Here is a 23,379-nt window from a genome sequence, read left to right as displayed (position 1 = left end):
GATGTAGAAGAATCTATAATAGATCTGCTTTTGATCACAGCCGCCGTCTCCAAAGATACTTCTTTGAAATAAGACAAAATGAAGCCTATGAAGATGAAACACACAGATAATGCCAAGATACTTTTCCTTTATATTCTTTATTTTTCTCCTCTGATAACTTTGATGCTTGTGACATCTCAAATTACAAGAGGTTTAATTCTGTACACCAAAAAAAACCAACAAAAATCAAACTGCTGCATTTCAATGTGATAATTAAAGTGAAGACAGTGTAAAAATCCTGCAAAGCTTGATCCGTGAACCATGTGCTGCTTTACACAAAAAAAACAAACCTTTTGATTATCTACATATTTGAGCTCTGATCATTTCACCTCACAAGTGCAGCATAGTGGGATTACATCAGGAAACGGAGCGTGCTACAGATTCAACAGATGATATGAGCACAAAGACACGACCACGGCACATAATGATCAGACGGTCTGCTGGCCGCCGACCTGATCTGATCCGTCAAAGCCTTAAAAGATGATACAAAAAGTCTTCAAATCTGCAGTTAGCCAATTATGCTTTAACCAAATCAGTTTAAGCTGCAGAACAGAAGCCTACAAACAGAAAAAAAATTTCATTAAACATTTATCAATACTTTTTCAATCAATGTGTGGATATGCAGCTCAAGATTTCCCTGCTGGATGCAAACAGGTTGTTTTTCTTTTTTAAACTTCCCCTTCAATAATACCCCCCATAAGGCCAACTGCAAATTACAGAAATCCCTCTTTCTTCCCTCACTGGCCATAAAGAGACCTCCTTCCAATGATTACTGACTGTAATAAAAGCTGCTGACTCGCAGTCTTTAGTGCAAAATTCACTCAAACACTGTTTGGGGAAACACAATGAAGGAATTTTGTTGCACTTAAAACATCCACCTTAACTTACTGAAGCCTCATTTATTTACACTGTGGAACTCTGGTCCTCAAGGGCCCCTGTCCTGCAAGTTTTAGATGTTTCCCTGCTTCAATTGAGTGTGTTGAAGCAGGGAAGTATCTAAAACCTGCAGAACAGGGTCATTGAGGTCTAGAATTTGAGATCCCTGCTTGACAACCAGCCTGAACAATAACATTTCCAGTAAACCTCACAGCGTGTTGGTATTATAATCTCCTTAAAACTGTCAACCCATTCATTAGAATTTCTCTGCAATCCTTTGGAGTTTTAATCTGAACATTTTACTTTTAAAACTCATTACAATATTATTTCATACCTCTGGTTTGAAGCTTTTTCAATGTCTGCCATTAAAACTTCTCACCGTCACCTCATTTTAACACATCTGTAACTCAGTTAAAGAAATCTGCAAGTGTCTGGTTTCCCACATCAAAGTGGAAAAACAGGTGCACGGCGAGGTGCGTTAGCTCAGCACGCCTTAACGCTGAACCACTGAGGCGGTGGCGATGATGTAAAGTTATTTAATATCATCAGAGCTCAAATTTTAAAGACTCAGAACAGGTAACATCTTTACTGTGATTTTAAACTACACAAAATATTTCTTTAAAACATTTTAAACATAGTTAACCCCCCATTTACATTCAGTGAACTGTAGGGCCTTTAAACTTGTTCTAGTATGAGGTCAGTGTGTGACAGGACCTGTGTGATTTAATAGCACCTCTTTCCAAAGCTGCATTTTTCATTCTATGTTACACATAAAAAAAGTACAAATTTAAGTGAAACTTGAGTCTTTTGGCGACTAAACAGTTTGTTTATTGGGATTTGGATCCAAGCGACGGACCTCTAACAGCTCATTGTCCAGTAAGCACTGCTGAGATGAGGCAGTTATTTCCAGTCTCCAGCCTCAATGAAAACAATGTCTGCATCAACAAAATCAACCACAAACATCAAAATACATATTTGACTTTTTTTTCCTTTTTGTATTATTTGCATTAAGTTATTGGTTTAGATTTTTTTTTCTACATTTTTTCTTCATGTTCTTAAGCTTGCAGCAAGGTTGGTAAATTCCTTTTTATAGTAATATTTAGCATTTAAACTACATGAAACACTGAGGCAGAATTGTTATAAAGATTAGAAAAGTGGTGCAAGTTTAAGAATCAGAGGTTTTTTTTTTGTTTTGTTTTTGTCCCAATAAGCTCTCCCATGTAGGAATCTGGAATCAAATAAAAGGTGCTTAAAAGAATTTGGAGCTCTACAGATTCCCAGCACCTGAATGAAGATCTTAACCACACATTCACAGACAAAGCTCAGTCAGGTGCAGCCGTGTTCTGCTTTGGTACAAGAGTTCAGTAGTGTGAGTGGTCTCTTAAAAGGTGGAAACTGACCTGAAAAAAAAGCCCTTAAAAAAATAATCTCTACCATTAAAACTCAACTCACTAGTTACAAATGATGAGATCACTTTATGAATATCGTGTTACATCTGCAGGTGATATTTCATCTCACTGGTAATGAGTCCTCCCCAGCGGCTACTGCCACACGTTCAAGATAACGCTCTTGAAATCCAGCAACTGATTCTGTAGAAGTGCCTTGAAACATTTGATTATCATCCTGAAAGCACCTCTCAGGAGCAGCATCAGAAGTCTGCTGACACATTTTTGGCATTTATTTGCCTGGAAGCATCACACGCCGACTCCTGGGCGCTGAGGTGGCCACATAAGCAAAGTGTTTACTGGAGGAGAACTGGCCTCGATGGTTAAAGACGAATGAACACAGCAGCAGAAACATATGCATTTCATTAATCTTCCTGAATACAACTCCATCTGTGCTCAACAGCAGCTGAAGTGGGAAGGCACTCAAAGAGTTTCGAGTTTTTCCCACATTGATCTCACTTCTCTGAGGAGTGAAAGCAAAGACAAACATTTAATCAAAGTTCGCTCCTCTTCCTATGAAGCCTAAGCTCAGAGTGGGTGAGCTCGATGTTAGACAGTAAGGTCGCAAAGGGAATTCTTTCTGTCCTTCACCAGCTGCTTCAGAGGTGAGAGAAAACCTGCATGTGTGAAGCCCATCTTCAGTGCCATTTTCCACTTTTATGACTAAAAGAAATGAACATTTAAAGGATAAAATGTGGCAACTTGAAAAGTTTAAAAATTAAATGCTTAAAAATGTAATCCGATCATCAGCGACAGCCGCAGTGGAAGTCGGCGTTGGGGTCCTTCAGGAGCTTCTTGCGGTCCACGTGCAGACAGTCTATGTGGTACCAGGCGTCGCACACGTCGCACTGGATCCACTGCACCGTGTCCTGCTGGGGCAGCCGGCACCGCGGTGCTGCACACGGCTCCACCGCCCCACCCGTCACGCCCTCCTCGTCTTCCTCGTCGTCGGAAGAGGAGCCGGAGGAGGAACTGGAGGAGGAGGAGGAAGCTGAGGATGTAGAAGAGGAAGAGGAGGAAGATGGAGAGGGCAGGGATGGTCTAGGAGGGAGAGGATGTTTTCTGGGGCGGCCGCGTCGTTTACTTCACGGAGAGAAGGAAAGAAAAGGAGAAAGAGGAACAAAAACAAAGTTTAGATGTGATATCTCAGCGAGTCATTACCCGCTGCAGTACAGTAACATAGCGATCCCAGTTACAAGCGGTGTACCACAGGGCTCTGTTCTTGGCCCACTTTTCTCACCATCTATATAAATGTTGTAGGCCTCAACTTAATAGATGCAAATTACTACTTGTACCATAACTTTATTTATAAAGCACTTTCACACAGCAACAACTGAAACAAAGACTTAAAACAAATAAGAAAGCAATGAAATTCAAGTTAAGGATGAAGTCCTACAATAAAAATCATAGGTCAGGTTTATTTATGTAGCACATTTCCAACAGGTCATGCTGCACAAAGTGCTTTACAAACTACAACACATATAACATAAAATAAAAAATAAAATCTGTGTCTCATACTGGGTCGAGAGCCAGTGCTGGTGACATGGTTATCTACTCCAGTGCATCAATACTGGTACAAGCTGTTGATTCCTTACAGGGTACCTTTAATTTTTTTTATTCGTTTAGTTTAAACTTTCACTCAGTACAAACAAAATTAAACTTGACCTGCTCTCTAAAAGTAAAACTAGGATTCATAATTTTCCCTCAGTGGTTGCTCATGATGGAACAGCCATCATGAAGTCAATGACTCTTCAATATTCAGGAGTTTTTATAGAGGAGTCTTTGACTTTTAAAACTCATGTGAACTCTCATAAAAGAAAGTAAAGAAGAAAAAAAACTGCCGTTCAAACTTGCTTTTTATTTTAGAAACAAAATATGTGTCTCTTTTAATGGAAGGAGACTTGCTGCTGCTGCATTTCACCAACTGTGGACTACAGAGATCTTTTATTCATGACCCTGTCCAGATATTGCCTGTGGTTGATTTAGTTTACTCACTTTTATAACTTTAAGACTTCAGCATTATCTCCGTTAGACTGTAACAGCCTTAAAACATTCAAACACTTCAAGACATTGTCTCTTGTAATAATTTCAAATCTATATTGAAAGACCTGGAGATGCAGTGACTGACCTCTCACTACTTTTAGTTTCTTTTTATACTGGTTGAATTTCTTAGTTTTAATTTTGTCTGTTCTTATTATAACTGTTTTTAACTGTGATGGTCTCTCGTTTGTGGGCTGTGAAGGTGCTTTTCTTGGCCCTGGCTCCCGTGAAAATAAGTTCTGTGATCTCAATTGGGCTGTTCTGGATAAAAATTGTATTTCATTTACTTATTTATTAAGCCAGTTGCTAAATCAGTAATTTGTTAACAAGTAATCTGATTATTCACAGAAAATCTGAGATATTCAGTGTGACAAAACCACACAGCAACACTGAATGTGCTGAAAGGTTTCAGATCAATTGTGTCAGACTCCTGCAGGCAGCTTGGGTTAATGAAGTTTGTTTTCATCATGTTTCAGATGCTGTGTGTGGATTTAACATTGATTCCCTCCAGCAGCAGGAGCAGACTTCTCCAAACAACTCACCTTGTTGGATGATGGAATCGGCCGAACTGCACCCGGCTTCTGTCCTCAGCGCGGATCCTGACTGAAGGCGAGGCCAGGCTGTAGTGCTCCCCTCCCACCACCAGAGGGGAGAAGACCGGCGAGCTGTTAGCCCTCCGCCTGCCTCTCTGTGCAGTCAGAGAGCAATGAGCAGACTTCTGTTGGCGAAAAGCAGCGATGTTGCCGTGCAACACCGTCTTGACCCGATGTGTCGTCTCCACCTCTGGTTTGTGAACGGCTACATTGGAGTAGGAGGTCTGGAGGAGCTGGTGGTTGAGTCTGCTGTTGGTCATGGCGCCGTGGAAGCTGCCGATGGTCCTGATGCCGACGGGGAAGGGTTTGGCCTCCAGCGGCCTCTGGATATCACTGTGGATCTTGGGCTGTAGTGGAGGAGGTGGTGAGTTAAAAGCCTCAGACTCAGACTTATAGAGCTTTCGCCTCTTCTTTGGTCTCGCTCTTTGTCCGTCATCAGCAATTCCTGTCAGGGCTGAACACCCAAAGAGATGGTTGGAGATCACATTCAGACTTACTTTCAGACTAACATCTACTAAAGAAAACCTCTTGAACTCTCTGTATTCAGAAAGCTCCAGACGTCAGCAGTTTTGCCAAACTTTACCTCCTCGACTTTTGGGCTCATCTGAACTGTCGTCCTCAAGAAGGACTGTGTGCGCCGACTTCCTCCTGCTCCTGGAAGCCACTTGGAGGGGCTTTGTCGAAGGCACTGAAGCTGCAGAGGAAAATGATGGAGATGTTGATGAAGGAAGCAGGGAGGAGAAGCCCACGGTGAAGGGAGACGAGGAGGAGGTTCCAGGGTCCGAGATGGCTCCTTCATGGCTGTGACTTCTCTTGAAGGTCCAAGCGCTGCCCTTCATCTTACTCAGGCTGCCGATGGAATTAAGGATGACCGTGGCCCGGTTGATTGATAGGCTGGACAGGTCCAGGTTGGATGCCATCTTACGGTCCAAGTTAGTCCTAATACGGTTCTGCAAGTCTGAGGAGAAGGTTCCCCCCTAGAAAACAAGAATAGAAAACATTTATGTCAAAAAATACAGCATAAGTAGCTATGAATTTTCTTTAAACAGCGAAGCAAACTTGTGATATTTTTCCTCACTTTTCTGTTTAAAATGAAAAAGGTTCAGATGCTAGAAAGCTTTCAACAATACTACAAAATATGAAAACTCCTGTTTGCATCTTTAAATGCTACCTCAGTATTCACAGGGGAAAATGATGCTATTTAATCAAAAGATCTCCAACTACAGCAAAGTTATGACAAACTAGAGATTGTAATAAGATGCTGATCACTGGGAAAAAACTACTAAAATCCGAACGTTTAAATGTTGCACACGGGCTCCATTTGCATCCGTATATTGTTTTAACATATCAAATCAGAAAACAACCATTTTCTGGCCTTTAAAAGAAAAAAAGTGCTCATGGTCAGTTCATTTAAAGAGAGGGAGATGAAGTGATGCAGCCATCACACCTAGAGCCTGCTGTAGAAGCCTGTGGGGGTAGTCTATGATCTGGGGTTGCTCTAGTTGGTCAGGTCTAGGTTCAGCAACTTATGTGTCCAAAGAATGAGGTCAGCTGACTACCTGAATATACGGAATAAGCAGGTTATTCCATCTTCCCTGATGGCATGGCCACATTCCAAGATGACAATGCCAGGATTCATGGGGCTCAGTTTGTGAAAGAGTGGTTCAGGGAACAGGAGACATCATTTTCACACATGGATTGGTTACTAGAGTCCAGACCTGAATCCCATTAAATATCTTTTAGATGTGTTGGAGAAAGCTTTGCACAGTGGTTGGACTCTCCTTCATCAATACAAGATGCAACACTGGGTGGAAATAAATCTTGTGAAGCAGCAGAAGCTTATCGAAACAATGCACAGTAAGTTTGTACCGTCATCAAAAGTGGTCCAGTGAAATAGTGCGTGACCATTTTTTGGTGGCAACTGTTTTTGTGTGTGTTTTCTAATAGATGTGACCAGCTGTGGTCACATCAGAAAACCAAGCTGGGCTGCGAGAAGTTTTAACTGTAATGTATAAAACCATGCTGAAACCTGTAAACGTAGAGCTTTAATTATCTCAGCCCAACAGTTCAAACCACAATTTAATCTGCATCTGTTACAGCTCACAAAGCATCATCAAGAACGAGTGAAAAAGCATTAATCTGCCGATTATTCTGGTTCATTATCTCCCATCTTCATAGGCTGTCGATTACTTTGTGAAGTGCAGCCAACTTTGTCGGCGAGGCTGCGGTGAGAGGATGATTTTGACAAAACGCCCACTGATCATTATCAGGCGATGTCCTTTATAAACAGTTTAATCAGCGGTCCACATAAAGACTGATCAGAGGAGCTTAGTGTAAATGTGGATTTTTGTTGGATTAAAGGAAATCTATTTTTATAACTTGGTGTGTGTTTATCAGTTTCTCTATATACTAACCCATAATTAAAAGAATCAAGTTTATTTCACAGGAAAGCCCTAAAATGTGCCAATAATAGAGTGCAGGGCTTAGCTACAAGCGTTGAAAGCCAAGAAACAGCTGGCAGTTCTTCATATGTCTGCAGTTTGATACCAAATATACTTCGTTTCAGCCATTAAGAAACATTATCAAAACATAAACAGAATCATTTGTCTAAATGCTTTCATATCAGCTGTCAGGGTCGATTCCACCCTTTTAACTGTGTGAATCCGCTTTTTTCTCTTTTTTACCTTTGGAATTGTGATGGCATCGAAGTCCAGTGGCCGAACTTTGACCTTCTGGAAGAGGAAGTAGAATTCGGGGCTTCCAGGAGCCGACTGTCCACCGAAGATCAGAGTGTCGCCGTCCGAGAGCTCCCACAGGATGCCCGGCTGGAGGCGCACCTCGTTGACCCATGTGCCTGGAACCACAGGAGCAAGTGAGTCAATGCAGCAAAGTGTGGGCAATGATTTTCTTCTGCCAACAAAATAAGACGTTTTAGACCTTCTCTGATGGTGGGGAAAGTCTCTGTGAAGTCGCAACAACAAGCAGCAGCAGTTCTGCAGCTGATAGAAAAGCCACCTGGGGCCAGATAATCACAACTTATTCTATTCTTTTTATTATGTCTGAACGTCTGGCAAACAACAGAGAAATAATCAAGCAGGGACAGTCCTGAAATAAAGTCATTTGTTGACTATCAATGTGTTTAAAGCTTCCAGAATTTAGTGGAAATGTAAAACAGTCTGTGAAATGAAACCTGAATTGAAAAGCTGGAAGGCTACAAAGCAATCAAACAGCATGACAGAATGAGGAATGCCGGGTGAATACTAAAGCATGACTAATAGCAAAAATGGAAAATGTGTGAAACAGGCTGTGAAATTACTTGAAAAATTAGACAGAAAGGCTGTGGCTTAGATTGTGAGCCTGTCAATCAGTCCGTCAGACGTCAGGCCGAACTTTCACCCTCGCTCGCATCCTTCCTGTATCTTCATGTGCATCTCAGACTACAACACCACCACCTCTTCCATCACACATCCACCAGTCTGAACATGCTGCAGCCTCTAAATCCACCAGGTGAACGGCAAACTCATTTCTTTAAAAGACGAGCTGTAAGACATTTGCTTTACACAGCGTGACTAAACAGGACAGATCTACAGCAATTTTCTAAAACCCAAGATGACACTTTCATTTCTCTGTTTTGAATTGACAAACAAAAAAACAATAAGAGACTAAAACTGGGGGGAAAAATCTGCATATCCCCAACTTTGACTCCTTAGAACTGATTCACCAATAAACAGTTTTATTTTAGCTATTAATCCACTACTTGCTTCAGGTCTGCATAAACATTCAGTGTCTCACATGAAGCTGGAGAGGAGCTGATTAAAGATTTATTTCTATCATTTTTTGTGATTAGCAAATCACTTGGCACCATCTGACACAGCCCAAGAGATATCCATATATTTTGACAGTTTAATAACGAAAGTAATATTTGTGATCCCAGATATCGTGGTAATAAAGAAAAGGGAAAATACTTATTAAAAAGGGTGCAGGCCTCAGTGACTGGTGTAATTATTTTCTCTGGCTTTCAGGCAGATTTGGATAAAAGAACTGAGTTTATTTCTTTTTTTTTCTTTCCCTCAACTGCAATATTGATGCGTGTGCATGTGTAGTTTGCACATAGTGACCAGGTGGACCTGCAGGGACGGGTGCAGATGGCTAAACAGGTCTTGAGTGGATTCTTCTATCTATGCCACGAGGCTTTGAGGCTGCTGTGTAAAATTACTGTGGAGCTTTCTACACTTTTCTTTCTACTACTCACAGATTTCACTTACAGAGGAGTCAAACTCAGACTACATGCTTCTCAAGCAGCTGAGATTTTTCATAACTCTGAACCATTTAGAGATATTTTAAACTTTTGGATGAAACATGTGAGAACTTTCTGAAACTTAAGCTCGTGGGATACGTTTAGGTCCTATCGTAGGTGTGACTGATTCTGTGGCTTCATTTTCTCTCCATGTCTACAGCTGCATTCAGCCGCTAACAGCAGCATTTGTTTGGTTTGAGTCTCTTAAAATTAAGAAAATACGTGATTGTATTGAAAATACAGTGCAAACATAAAAAAAGCTCCTAACTCAAGGCCTGAACCACTGTTGTGTCAACTGAGCAAAGAACCAGTTTTAAATTAGATCTTTAGGCTCTGTTACTAGCAGCCTCCCGTTTCTTTAACTGCATTCATGAAAAAATGTCAAACATTATCGTTAGACAGAAAAAATGTGACATATCTTCTGACCACATTTTAGGAAACTGAACAAGTGGAGGACAAAAGAAGTATCAAGACTAAAAGAACCATCTACCAGGACCTGATGTATCTGGACCAGCCGATCCATCTACTACTACTGAAGCTTATATTCCAGAAATTAATTATTTTTATTTATATATATATATATATATATATATATATATATATATATATATATACACATATATATATATATATATATATATATGAGTTTAGAGTTGAAAAAAGACTGGCAGTTCTTCATTTCCACAGTGACATTCCCCCCATGGTAACAGTCTAGTTCTTATAACCGGTTCATTGAACATGTGACTTCCACTTAATGTACGATGTGTCAGCCGAACATCTGGATTGTTTTGAGGTTGACTACATCAGGATATTTTAAAATCTTCAATTAGAGAAGAAGTGAATTAGAGGGTCGACTATATGTCATTTTATTTATGATTCCTATTGCTCTTTTTTTAAAATATAAATAATAGTTGAATATTAGTTGTAGTATTCCCCATACGTCCACACACTACATCAAGTATGGGAGTATAAAGGAAAGGTAAAGTGCATACTGATTTTATCTTTTACCTGGACAGAGAACAGAACAAAAGACAAAACTACAGAGAAAAGCAATGAAAAGTCAGTTTTTCAACATGGTTAAGGCTGTGAAGTCCATTATTTCCTTATTTCCTGACAATATATAAAGATATGAGGGGTGGCTCTAGACATTGCCCATGTTTTGTGTAATCATCTTTAAACTGTGTATAATTTGACATTTACTTTAAATGACTTTTTTCTATTTTAAAATAAAAATAAACAGGTACTAAAGTGATTTGTACTTCCATGAACATCAAAGTGTGTAAAGCATGAATGAGGCTGTCTTTCCTTGTCAGTGTGTAGACATTTCTTGTAAGCAGGTGTGGTTTTCTTCTCTCCCACAATGACTGTAGAGTGTGAATAAGTCTCATGTTGACTGGTGAAGCTGATGAGTGTGTTTCAGCCCTTTTCTCACCATGACTGCTCCTGTCCTTAATGTGGACCCTCCAGCCCTCCTCCTGTTGCTCGGGCTCATCTTCACTCGACTCCTTCTCAGCGTGCAGCTCAGCGTGGATACGCGACACCGACGGCGAGTCCAGGGTGACGTCGCACAGCTCCGCCGCCCGACCCAGGCGGAACACCGATTGGCTCAGAGCCGGCCTGAACGTGTACAGGTCCCGCGCAGAGTCGCCTGTCGACAGCCCGATCCGAAGCAGCTGGAAGCATGGCTGCGCCCCGGACAGCATGGCTGAAGACCGATTGTCTGCCACCGCTGCACCCCACCCACCCCCCCACCTGACACCTGCCTCACCCAGAGGCCACCCCTGATCTGTGACAGCCTCTGAGTTACAGCAGACTCTGGTCCATTTTCAGATACAACTCTGTGCTAATGAAGAGAAGCTAAACTGAAAGTGTTTAAACAAAAAGTGCTGACAGCTGACATAAAACCAGCCTGCAAGATAAAACAGGAGACTGAAAGCACAGAGTGTGAAGGTCACAGGCAGGTGCAGCCGCTTTCAGCAACAGGTGTTTGCATTAGAATGAAGAGACAATGTCTTGCTGTGCATATATGAATCAATAATGAGGATTTAGAGCACTGTAGAAGACGGTGAAGTGTGGAAATGAGCCCCAGCTCAAACAAGACTAAATCCCCCATGGAGAGGAGACTATAAGGCTACAGATTTGTGTGTTTGAGCCATAAAGACCCGCTGTGATGTGGGCAGCAGGTGTCTTACTGCGCTGCTAATGCAAAAGGAGCACTAAACCATAAAAAGTATACTTGCTGAAAACTTGGCGGCTGTGACTTTAGCTTGAGTTCTAACATTTAATATTTCAAGGATTAAAGTATATATTAAATATGTCTGTGAATAAGTTTGTGTGAGGAAATTAAAACCCCAGGCATCCAACCAGATCACAGGTGGAAGCCTCACAGGTGAAACAGCTGTCAAATCTGCAGGAAATAAGAGAGAAATAAGCAAAAGAAAGAGCTTTTCTTTCATTGATCATTTAAAAAAAGTCTTTGCATTATCATTTATCATTATCATCTATTTATATAGCATAAATCTATATTATAATATCATCTATATTATAATAGCATAAAACACACCATTTTTTAGTTACTTTACAGATCTGGAATAAATATAGTCACCGTGGAAAAGAAGCATGTATGCTTAATTAATATGCAGAAAATTAATGAGATTTAAGTGGCTGCAGTCAGCATCGTGCTTCCAAATCATGAGATCGGGACACAAAGCATGCCATAATAACCACAAAAAAATGGACTGCCTTGTTGTTTTAAATAAGGAAAATATCACATACATTCGATTATTAGACATTTTAAACCAAACTCAGACTAAATAAAGGTAAAGCTAGATTATGAGAGCAGTGAGAGTCACTCGTCCTGGTTTCCAGCTCGTCGCTCAGAAACAGGATTCAGCTAGCTGACGTTAGTTCCTTGTTGGATGGAATGAAAGTCAGAGCAGCAACTTACAACAAAAACAGAGCTGCACCGACTTCACGAGACTTTCCTCCTCAGCGCGACGCCCAGCAGCCGCTTCCACAACTCAGCCGGCGGGCTTATTTCACATACGTTTATTTTTCACCTTGTATTTTATCCAAGTTACTTGCCAGACTTCGGTACGGCTGTTTGCCTTCTTTCCTCCCAGGAGGAAGTCCTTTGAAATTTGGCGCGCCAGTCCCCAGACTTCCGTGCGCGAGAAGCGTCGTCACGTCCTGCTTCGTTGTGATTGGCTGAGAACCAGGGCGCCTTTTACAGCAGGAGGACCCGCCTGACCCAGTGGGACTGAAGCCAAGAGGCAGGACTGGTTTTACTTGTAGATTTTCCTTTTGAAAAATGGAATTTATTCACCAGGAGTATTTAAGAAAAACACAGTTACAGTTAGTGTGTGAAGCATAAATAAAAATCCAGTAAAATTCACGTTTGTTGTTGACTTATTCCACAGTTTAACTGAATAAATCCTTGGGACTTTTAATTAGGCCAGGTTGTCTCTTGACAGCTTCTTCCTGTTCAAAAGTACTACTTTATTTTTAGACTTTGCAGATCTTACACATCCCAAATAGCAAAAAAAAAAAAAAAAAAGAAATCCAAACTTTGTGCTCAAGTCAAATCTCAGGTTATAATAGAGTAAAGCAAGGGTCTTAAAAGTTTTTCAGGCCAAGGACCCCCAAATGGATGCAGAGACAGAGCAGAAAACATCATACAGCTGATTGGCATGTGTACTGGTTTGTTTAGCACAATGAAAACATCATTAAAATATGTGAGTTTGGTGATCCAGACATGGTCACTGTGCATTTTAGTGAAGTAAAACTTCCAGATATGTGTGCATAATTCCAGCACACATGATAAAACTGTTCTATGTGAAAGCAATCAAACCTTAGAATTGAACAGTGGCTCAGTGTCTTCTTCTCCCTCAGTAACACAGAGATCAGAGAAGAGACACGTTTGCAAAGCGCTCTTCTTGACTATAGTTTTCATGACTGATTCATAACATCTGACATTCAGCTCTCATGTCTTTGGGAAGAAGAGACTCTCTGTGTAGCATGTAGTGCATCCAAATCGCTTGCAGACTCACACCCTTTACATGTGCGATTATTACACTTTTTAAACTAGGAACTTAGCGCAATACATTGGCACACTTTGGTAATTCAATGCCATTTGTCTCCTTGAAGTTAAATGCAAATTTCAGATGATTATCTGTATATTTCCTGGTTTTCTCTAACTTGCACTCCTATAAAATAAGCAGCAGGTGCCACCATGCTACTTGCATGTTTCCTGGTGGTTTCTATGGTGGAGGATATCACTCTTGTGCAGTTTATTGGTTGAGTTCATTTTCGCTCATAATGTCCATACAGGCATACTGGCCTCAGAAGTTGGCTGTTGTGTATAAGCCTCATGTTTGTCACATGAGCAGTAGGGGTTGGGTTCTCTTCATGGTGCAGAGGAGGCTTGACATGGTTAGGCTGGTCTTGTACTGTGAGTAAACTGGTTCCCAGCTTGAGATAGTCCCTGTGTGTCAATGAATGTGTGCAATCCTGACTAAAAGATAAGATAAGATCTTCTGCCTCCATTTATCTATTGACTACAATATGTTGGATTAATTAAACATGTTCATTTTTAATCATACCAAGTGTGGGATACATCTTTACATGTAGTTTTGTATGAACATGTTTTATAGTTTATAAATCTTTCATGTTAAAAAAAGTGTGCCCACCTTTAAAGCACCTCCATGCGGAGCATGTAACCGTGACCAGCTGAAGGCAGCATGTTGTGTCCTGTTTTGAAGAGATGGGAGTTGTGATGATGAAGTGCAGCAACTTCTAGAGGTGATCCTGACAGCAATTAATACATTTATTTATTTTTTGTATGTTATTTTTGTTTTGTGGTTCACTCACTCCAGCTTTACAACCTTGCCTGTGTGGCACCCGCCCATAAGGAAACCACTTCACTGCAGCAGTATATGCTGATAAGGTCGTCACGGAGAAGGAAGTGAGACTGTAGCAGTCATGAAGTGGAGCTGTTGAAGAGCTTCCAGGCTCTTTAAGTTTCCTCTAAAGTGGCCTTGAGGTTGCTTTGCTTCCTCACAAATAACAAGATCAGGGTTTCACAGTCCTGTAGAGAAAGTTTAAACACACAATGTTAACGTTAAATGTTAAATTAAAGTGTGGGAGTTAATCATTTAATCACTGAAATAGTAAAATGTTTCCAATAAATTCTCATTTTATTCAGAATCCTTATAGCTGAGATGGAAAACAGTCATTGTTGAAACATTTCTGTACTAAAAAGCGACTGTTTAATATCTTTTAGACAAGAAAAAAATACATTTGCATTACTGTTTAGGTCCAACTTTTTCCTGCTGGACATGTTAAGTGTTTCAAGAAAGTTTGGGAATTTCAAAAGTTTTTGATTTATTTATTCATGTTTTCTTTTCCTTTACGGTTCAAACAAAGTTTGGATTCAGAGATCACAAACTCCACAAAATCTCCACAAAGCTTTTAGGTGTTAATACATCAATGACCCTGGCATGTACAGAATCTATGCTTTTTATTATTAAAAGTTTCTTATATGCAGTTTACAAATGAGTAATGAAAAGGTAAAATAGATGCCAGACCAAAACAATGAAGCTGATTCAATTTAAAGTTTATTTTTTAAAAAATATTAAAATAATAGTAATGTCTTGGGAGTAAAGATGAGAAAGAAATATATAAGGAAATTAAGCGTATGGCGTCCGGTATATTGGACTTGTAAAGAAAAAGTTTTAACATTTGTATCAGACATTTTTTAAACCTACATGCAAAACTGAAATAAATATGAAATCACCAGGTTTTAGTTAAATTTAATGTCTCTGGAGCTGAGTTTTTAAAACTTTAATGTTACTGTCCTGGGACAGTGCCACCCTGCCTCTTTGGCATCCTCTGCTCTCCTTTTCTTTTTCCTTTCTGCAGTTTTTTGGCTTCCTTGGTGCCTCGCTCACCCTGATCTCCCTCTCCGTCCACAGCTGTGTTGGTGGCTTAATGGGAATGCTGCACAGCTGCCGTCTATCACCCCGTCACACTCTCCAGCTTAAAGCCTAGTTTCTCCAGCCACTCTGCTAATCTGACAACTCTCCATGTGGTATTGAACCCGTTCCTGTTGTACAACTTATTCCTCTCTTGAATCAAACTCTAATTATGCAAGTGAAACTCAGAAAATTAGAATATTCCCCAAAACCTGATTTATGTCAGTAATTCAACCTAAAAAGGGAAACTAATAAATATACTCATTACATACAAGTGAGCTATTTCAAACATTTGTTATAATTTGATGATTATGGTTTACAGCTTATGGAAACCCAAAAATCAATATCTCAGAAAATTTGAATATTACATGAAATGCTTCAATGCTTGATGCTTCAATAGCGGCCTTCAACTCTTCTGCATTGCTCGGTCTCATGTGTCTCATCTTTCTCTTGGCAATGCTTCATAGATTTTCTACAGGGTTCATGTCAGGAGCTTTTGCTGGTCAATCAAGTGCAGTGATCCCTCGGTCATTAAACCAGGTTCTGGTTCTTGTGGCAGCGTGGGCAAGTCCTGCTGGAATATAAAGTCAGCATCTCCAAAAAGCTTTTCAGCTGAAGGAAGCATGAAGTGCTCTAAAATCTCCTGGTAGATGGCTGTGTTGATTCTGGACTTACAAAAGCCCAGTGGACCAACACCAGCAGATGACATGGCTCCTGCATCACCACTGACTGTGGAAACTTCTCTCTACACTTTAAATGTCTTGTATTGTTGCCTCTCTGGTCTTCCTCCAGACTCTGGGACCTTGATTTCTACATAAAATACTAAATTGGCCTCATCTGAAAAGAGCACTGACTACTGCTCAACAGACCAGTTCACCTTCTTGTGGGGGGTTTTCTGCACAACTGTCAGGTCAGCAACCTTCCCCATGATTGTGAATTCTACTGAAATAGACTGAGAGGCCATTTAAATGCTCGGGAGTCCTTTGCATGTGATTTGGATTAATTAGCTGATTAGAGTGTGGCACTTAGAGGCTACAACATTGAACCTTTTCACAATATTCTAATTTTATGAGATTATTATTTTTGGGTTTTCATCAGCTGTAAGCCATAATCATCAAAATGATAAATAAATGTTTGAAGTATCTCACTTTGCATATGTGTCTAAATAATATATTAGTTTCCTCTTTTAAGTTGAATCACTGAAATAAATTAAATTTTGGGCAATATTTAAACTTTTTGAGTTTCATCAGATCCCGTTGAAGTGACCTTGTGCCTTTCTGAGGACTTCCTTGTTTGGACTTTGTCAGAGAACTCTTGTTAAATAAACCATTTTTGTTGTTGTTGTTTGTTTGTTTGTTTTTTTGTTTGCCTGAGATCAGCCTTTCGAGTCCTCCCTCACAGTCACAGCAATACCATCAAGCCTCGCCCTCATTCCACTGCACCTACCACGCTGACCCCATTAAGAAATGCACAGCAAAATAGTCTTTAGTTTATGGGCTGCTATGTCATTATTATGGCTAAAACCATGTCAGAGGCATAAGGAATTATCTGTTCCTCTTCTATATTGTGAGGCTTTTAAACAAGTAAATTATGCAAATTATATGAGGTGAGTTAAAGATTCGATGAGACAGATGCTGCTTTAGTACAACAAATCTGCTTTTTAGGGTTGAAATTCATCACAGTTTGCCCAGTGGTACTTTCACACATTTCTCCATTTTTTCAAGTAGTGCAAAGCTATATGTTTTCTTTAGCTTGGTTTTCTTTTTCTTATTTTCAGACTTCATCCTGAGGTCTCTGCTTCTCACTGATTGGGGTGAGTTTTGCGTGACTCCAGTCCTGCCTGCAGGAGCCAGTTTCCTGCTGTTGTTGCCGTGCTGTGTCGTCTCAGTTTGCCTCTGTTTGACGGTCACTTGATGCCAGCCGAAGGTTCTTGAGTGATGAGTTTGCAGTCATCCCTTTCAGTTCAAAGCTGTTTTCAGCCTAGTCCTAATAAAGCAGAATGAAATGTGCTTGTGTGGGAATTTAATTGTTGGTAGCAGAGATGTTGATTTAAGAATAAGCAGCAATGGCCTCTTATTTTTTTCTGGAGCTGTATATCTAATATTTAAGTCAAAGCACTGAAATAACATTTGAAAAAGTATTGAAGTCACTCTGCCTATTCACAAGCGCAGAAGAACAAGAGAAAATTGGCTTTATTCAGATGAAATTTTGGTTCAGAGGGGACTCTGTCTGCTGGCTTCTCAAATATAGATTATTTATTTGAATGAGGATTTGTTGGCATGTATAAGAAAGGCTTGTTAATCCTTTATTCAAGCTGAAATGGAAAATATTTGAGTTTGAATGAATGAAGGGGGAACGGTATGTGACACAAAAATAAATATTTTAATTAACTCTGTTGAAAATTTGTTTAATTGGAATTATTCATTCATTACAGAAAAAAGAGAAGCTTTACAAAAAGACCGCAGGATGCCAAAAGGTCTTATAGACTCCTGTATATAAATAACCACTGGTTTATTTTTCAAGTAAACAAGACTCATACATGGAAGAGCATTGAAGCATTGTTAAAGCCAATAAATACTCAACGTTGGAAAAAAAGCATCGTTATCTGAGTTTTATCACATGAATTGTTTTCATGGAGAAAAGGTAAAAACTATTTTCTAAATAAAATTAAATAAAATTAAATAAAATTAAACATGTCTTCTCATTCTTTTCTTTTTACTAACAGTAACCTGAGTTAATAATACAAACTATGTTTTGACATTTCAAATAAAACACTCAAAACTCAACACAGAGCAGCATGTTTGTCATTTTAATTGGGTTAAACATCTGTGTTGTTTTAGGTTTTAAAGCATGCAAATACAAGCTGACAATGATCTGTAATAATTCAGATTTAACACATAAACCCTCCTTTTGTTGTATTTAGGTTTTCTGACATCAGATGGGCAAAGATTTGAACATCAGATAACAAACCAGACTTAACATCCATGTTAAATTATCCTCCCATCACCTCCAGGCTTTTTACATAGAAGCCCAGACTAATACTATCCTTTCATTTAGACCTTTAATAGTTCTCACACTCAAAAGTAAAACAGAAAATATTTTTCTCAAAACCAAAAGTGCATTTTTTTAGAAGCAGCTACAGTATTATTGGCAACAATCCTTCCCTTGACTGTGTGATGGGATAAAAGAAACAAGAGGATCTAATTTAGCCTCAGGAGCCAGCCTGACTCTGTTGTTTCCCAAAATCATATTAAAGCCAGAACAGACAACCTGAGGCACTGCTTGTCCAGATATTATTGTAGTCGACATGTCAGTGTAGAATTTAATCCACGTAAAATAAAATAAACCTGTACGATGCAAGCAGAATCTGTTCTGACATCTGCTTCATGGTTAGGAATTAGTCTGCTGCAGATTATATGTTGATGGAGAATACAAGAGACATTTCAGAATTCATACAGGATCAGTACAGTAAGTGGATTAAAACAGCATAAATAAAACAAAGGCATGCCAAGCACAGTACAGCATACTCATATGAAAGTAGTCCCTCTCAGTTATGTGATGGCAAGTAGAAGTTTATGGAGGTGTGTTTCTATTCTTAGTTTGCTGCAACCTTTGGGCCGAGGGTTTACAGACACCAGCACTTTACTTTATATTCGACTGAGGACTGTAAAAGCAAAACATGTTCAATATGTAAATAAAATGGTAAAACAACCATTTCTAACAGGTTTGTGTCTGGTTTACCTCCAAATTATATGTATTTTTGACTGGAATTTGTTTTGGGGCTTTCTCCATTTTTAAGTTATGCTGTAGTCACAACAAGCATCTTTAAGTTTATTTTTTAAATTATTTTTAAAAGCCACATGAAGTTCAATGTGCTTGTCTGTTACTCTACTAAGGTTTCCAAACAAAGGTAGGATACACTTTTTTTTCTCACAAAGGTCAAAAGAAGTGATTTTGATTTTTAACATCTAATTTAAGCAATACATTGAATGCAGCAGTAGCCTGCACTGAAGAAGAGGTGGGAACCAGTTTGAAATGTTTTTTGCATAGTATACATCTAACCAGGACATGGAACAGAAAAATAAGGCCAACAGGAGGGCTTGTGTTTTCACATTTTCTTCAGTCACTTTACTCATTTGTTAACAGCAGTAAACAAATTTCTCTGCAGCAAATAAACGTTCTTATTTCTACTAAATGAGACCTAAAAGTAGATATTCACCTTCACCTTTATGATTCTCCCCACTGAAAAGTGATTCCTGACATCAGGTTTATGGGAAACCAGAGATGGAATCAGGAAACCAGCTGAATAGAAAAGTGCATTTCACATGATTATTATTTGCTATCAAGCCTGCTGTCCCACAAGCAGTCTACAGGTCAGCATGCTGCGGCTACACTAACTCTCAGGTATACACAGGACAGCAGATATAGGCTATAATATCAGGAAGAAGAAATGCGAAGCACAGCTAAAAACGCTTTTATGTGCTAAATGTGATGCTACAAAACTTAATAAGACTCAAATGTTCATTCATACAAAGGAAGGGTGATTTTTTTTTCCTTTTTTTCATTTACATGGGTTATATTGAGATGCCTACATTTATTTTAAGACTAATTATAACAAAATACTTTCTCACTTTTTTTTCTTCTTTTTTCTTTATATAGTGTATAAAAACATTCTCTAGTGCTGGGAGTTTCACGGTGGGGACAAATGTGTGACCACAAAACAAGTTTCAAGCAAAAAGAGCTCAACGGATTTCTGAATTATTCACAAGAATAGCCTGGAGTTAGGAGTGCTGCAGAATTGAAATCACTTTATGTGTTCATTACTCAGAAAAGGTACTTACTATAACATAGTGCGAGCATAGAGCGGGCTTACTGTCATGCAGATAAGTGGTTTCCAATTAGTTTCTCCAATTATCTGTCATGAATCAAAGATTAGAGCAAATTCAATCACAAAAGCCACTGATTCGAACTGGAGTGAATTAAAACTAATTGATCTCAGGATTAGAAACTGCTCTTGACGGTGGTTCAGATATTTTCTGTTAAAGCAAATTTCCTGTTACGATCAGAAGAATTAGCAAACTGCCACAGTGCCGACATCGATTCAGGGTTTTCATTATATTCCCAGGACTTACAGGGAACAGTAGATTAACAAAAGAGCGAATCAACCACAACTGAAAGAACATTTTTATTAAATCCCCATCTACCGCCACATGGATAAGCACTCCTGCTCCGAGATGCTTTGTGAATAGTAGCTCAGATGTGTAATGAAACAGAAAGCATCAGAGCGAGGGTGAATGACAGAAAGTGAAATCCTGTCATAAAGCCTTCATCAGCTGTGATTGCCTGAACCTACAGAGGTATTATTCCAGCCGACACTTGCTGAAATCCAAAGGAGGCTTGGGCTCTTTTCATTGCAAAGCACAGAGTTTATCATCTTTCATCAGAATTGAATGTTTCATCTTCACCTCAAAAATAGAAAGTTGTGTTTGCAAAAAGTCTGGTGCTCTAAGCACAGTTTGCAAACATCAAATCTTGAGCAACATATTTTTTGGAAAAGGAGATTTTGTTGGATTTCTGCAGCGGATTGCAGATCAAACTTTCTCGGCATGGCCTTGAAGGCAGGATCTGACCGTACCTGGTTAAATCAACAGCACTGCTGATGTGTCAGCGCTCCCTGCAGCAACAGCAAACTACAAGCTCTGCTCAGGCCAACTTTGATGAAAGGATTTCACACGGCATCACTGAGATCCAAACATGTAAACATGACATCGGCGGGATGAGAGTTTTCCCAGCTGAAGGCAAAGTTCTCTACCTACTGTGGATATGTGCTTAAAGGATCAATGCTGCGTATTAATAGTAAAAAATCTTGCATAAGCCTTGCAGTAAAAAACATATAAGCATTTTCACACTATCCACATGCAGATCATGTATATATCTTTATATTTACAGTAGAGAAAACAGGTGAATGTGGCCTGTGTTGGGATGCGTTACGTCTGATTCCTATTTATGCCATGTGTTAGTGATGTCTCAGTGCCTTGGGTGTTAATATTGCTTCAGATTTAATTGAAATCTACTAACCATCCATCATGAATCCACCTCACTGACTCATCAGCTCATTTATATCAGCTTCATATTTACAAACTACAGTTTTAATCGACTTTCAGTTTCAATATAGTCAGTAAGTCCCTGCACAATTAGTAAGCATTTCCCTAAGAAGGAAAAAAGGGATAAAAAAATCAAACAATTCGATCATACAATTAAATATATATAAGTCCGGTATACAAGTGTTTTTATGCACAATTCTTATAGATCCCATTTTTTCTTGAATAAGAAGGAACAAGTCTTTTTTTGGAGATCACTATTTTGTATTTACAATAGCTGCTTCTCATGTTTCGTTCTTTAACCCATTTCAGTAAAAATGTGAAACCTCATTCTTGTTTAGGAGTCACATGCTAAATTTTGTGCTTTTCTTTCCCAGATATAAAACACCTGTACCTTTTTTAATACCCTTTACAGGTAATTCCTACAGACTTTCCAGGTTGACATCAGTTCAGTTTCAGCATGAGGTAGCCACATTACTAACAGATATAATGGGATTGTTGGGATACTGGAGCCTTCTTATGACTGGCAGGTGATGGACGTTGCTAGGATGCATCTCTGACTCTGGTACAAGTGCAGCGATCGTGGCATTGCTTTCTGTCTGTTTCCATAGCAGTGTTAAATGCCCCTGCTCTGAATCAGAGGTGAAAATAAGTTTTATGTGATTAGAATTTTCTTCTAAAACAGCAAGGAAGGGGAACCAAACTGTCAAGGGCAGCAGTAAGGATGGTGAGGACTCAGTTTAATTAAATGTGAGCATTTCTTTTTAAATATATTAGAATTTCTCCCACTGTCTCCAACTTTCTTTTTTTTATTGTTGTTAAATGAAGACTACTTTGTCCACATCTCCCCAAGGAAAGATGATATACTCAGAATATTAAGGATGCCAAAGGATAGAGGCTACTTTATTACATCGGCACGACAGTCTATCATGCCTTGAGGCTTTCTTTACACTCGCATTGATTTCTTTTAAAGGAGTACAACCTAAAACCAGAGTTATCTGCACATCTTCCAGCAGCATGAAGCTGAATCACATGCCTCTCAGCTGCACAGCAAGCTTCCAAAGAATAAAAAAGGGTGATTCGTCTTGCAGCCTTTAATCATGCACCAGGATGTCTTCAACAGAATTGGGCAAGTAGTTAAAATCAGCATAAACCAGATGTACCATGTACATCTGCCATTAAATTCAAAACTGAACCTAAATTTAACAGCTTTTGGACAGCCAGTACAAGGCTTGCTGCAGGAAGCGTCCAAATATAACATCTCTAACATCATTAGACAGAATTCTTTTCTTTGTTTTTTTGTGATTGATAAACCTTCCAGTTCTCAGGGTCCAAGCAGCCCTGTTGTGTTTGCATCAGTCACATGATGAGATGGGTGTATATGCTGCTCTCACATTAGGATCCAAGCAGCATCTGGTTTATCCACCATTGTTATTAATGGTGCACAGACTAAGCTTTCCAGTGACATGCATCTGCATGTGAATGGTGCAGACACACCACTTTTCCATTAACTGTCAGATGGGTTTGACATTAGATTCAGCTACTTGTGAAACAGCTAAATCTGTGACTTGTGTTTTGCTGAGAAGCTTCTATCTGAGTGAAATGACCCTGAAGAAACGAAGTGGCATGAGAATGGGTGTGAGCAGCGTATATTAGAATACTTCACTTGTGTCTGTTTCCTTCCTTTTATGAATTTCCTATAGAAGAAATACTTTGTTTTATATTTTTATACTGATTTAGAAACCCTTCCACACAGCACAAATGGTATCAGTATTGCAATGAAGGCTCAGAAATTACAATCTTCCCCATCACAGCTGAATTTTTAATTAATCAGCACTCTGACATCCCACACTAATGTTTACTCAAACACTCTAAAGGTGGTTAGAAGGGATGCTGGAAGCAAATTATCTTGTAATAAACAGTTATTTTTGTTTCTAGCTTCCTTTCTAACAGTAATTTTGTGGTTAAAATGGTGTGCTAAAGTAAAAAAAATAAACCTGATTGGACAGATCTACA

The 23,379-nt window shown here is 39.3% G+C and overlaps 1 protein-coding gene across 1 annotated transcript; it reads right to left on the bottom strand.

Moving 5' to 3' along the window:
- Window positions 1–118: 118 nt before the first annotated feature.
- tcf19l (transcription factor 19 (SC1), like) lies at window positions 119–11,032 on the bottom strand. Its single transcript, XM_042011543.1, has 5 exons — window positions 10,723–11,032; window positions 7,678–7,847; window positions 5,577–5,970; window positions 4,943–5,447; window positions 119–3,443 (listed from the first exon to the last, which is right to left on the bottom strand). The coding sequence occupies exons 1-5, from the start codon at window positions 10,991–10,993 to the stop codon at window positions 3,107–3,109; spliced, it is 1,677 nt and encodes a 558-aa protein (XP_041867477.1). The 5' UTR covers window positions 10,994–11,032; the 3' UTR covers window positions 119–3,106.
- Between the last annotated feature and the right edge of the window lie 12,347 nt (window positions 11,033–23,379).

The sequence above is a fragment of the Melanotaenia boesemani genome, chromosome 17 (genome assembly GCF_017639745.1).
Source record: "Melanotaenia boesemani isolate fMelBoe1 chromosome 17, fMelBoe1.pri, whole genome shotgun sequence".
In the NCBI taxonomy this organism is placed as follows: Eukaryota; Metazoa; Chordata; class Actinopteri; order Atheriniformes; family Melanotaeniidae; genus Melanotaenia; species Melanotaenia boesemani.
This window is presented reverse-complemented; position numbering and strand designations above follow the sequence as displayed.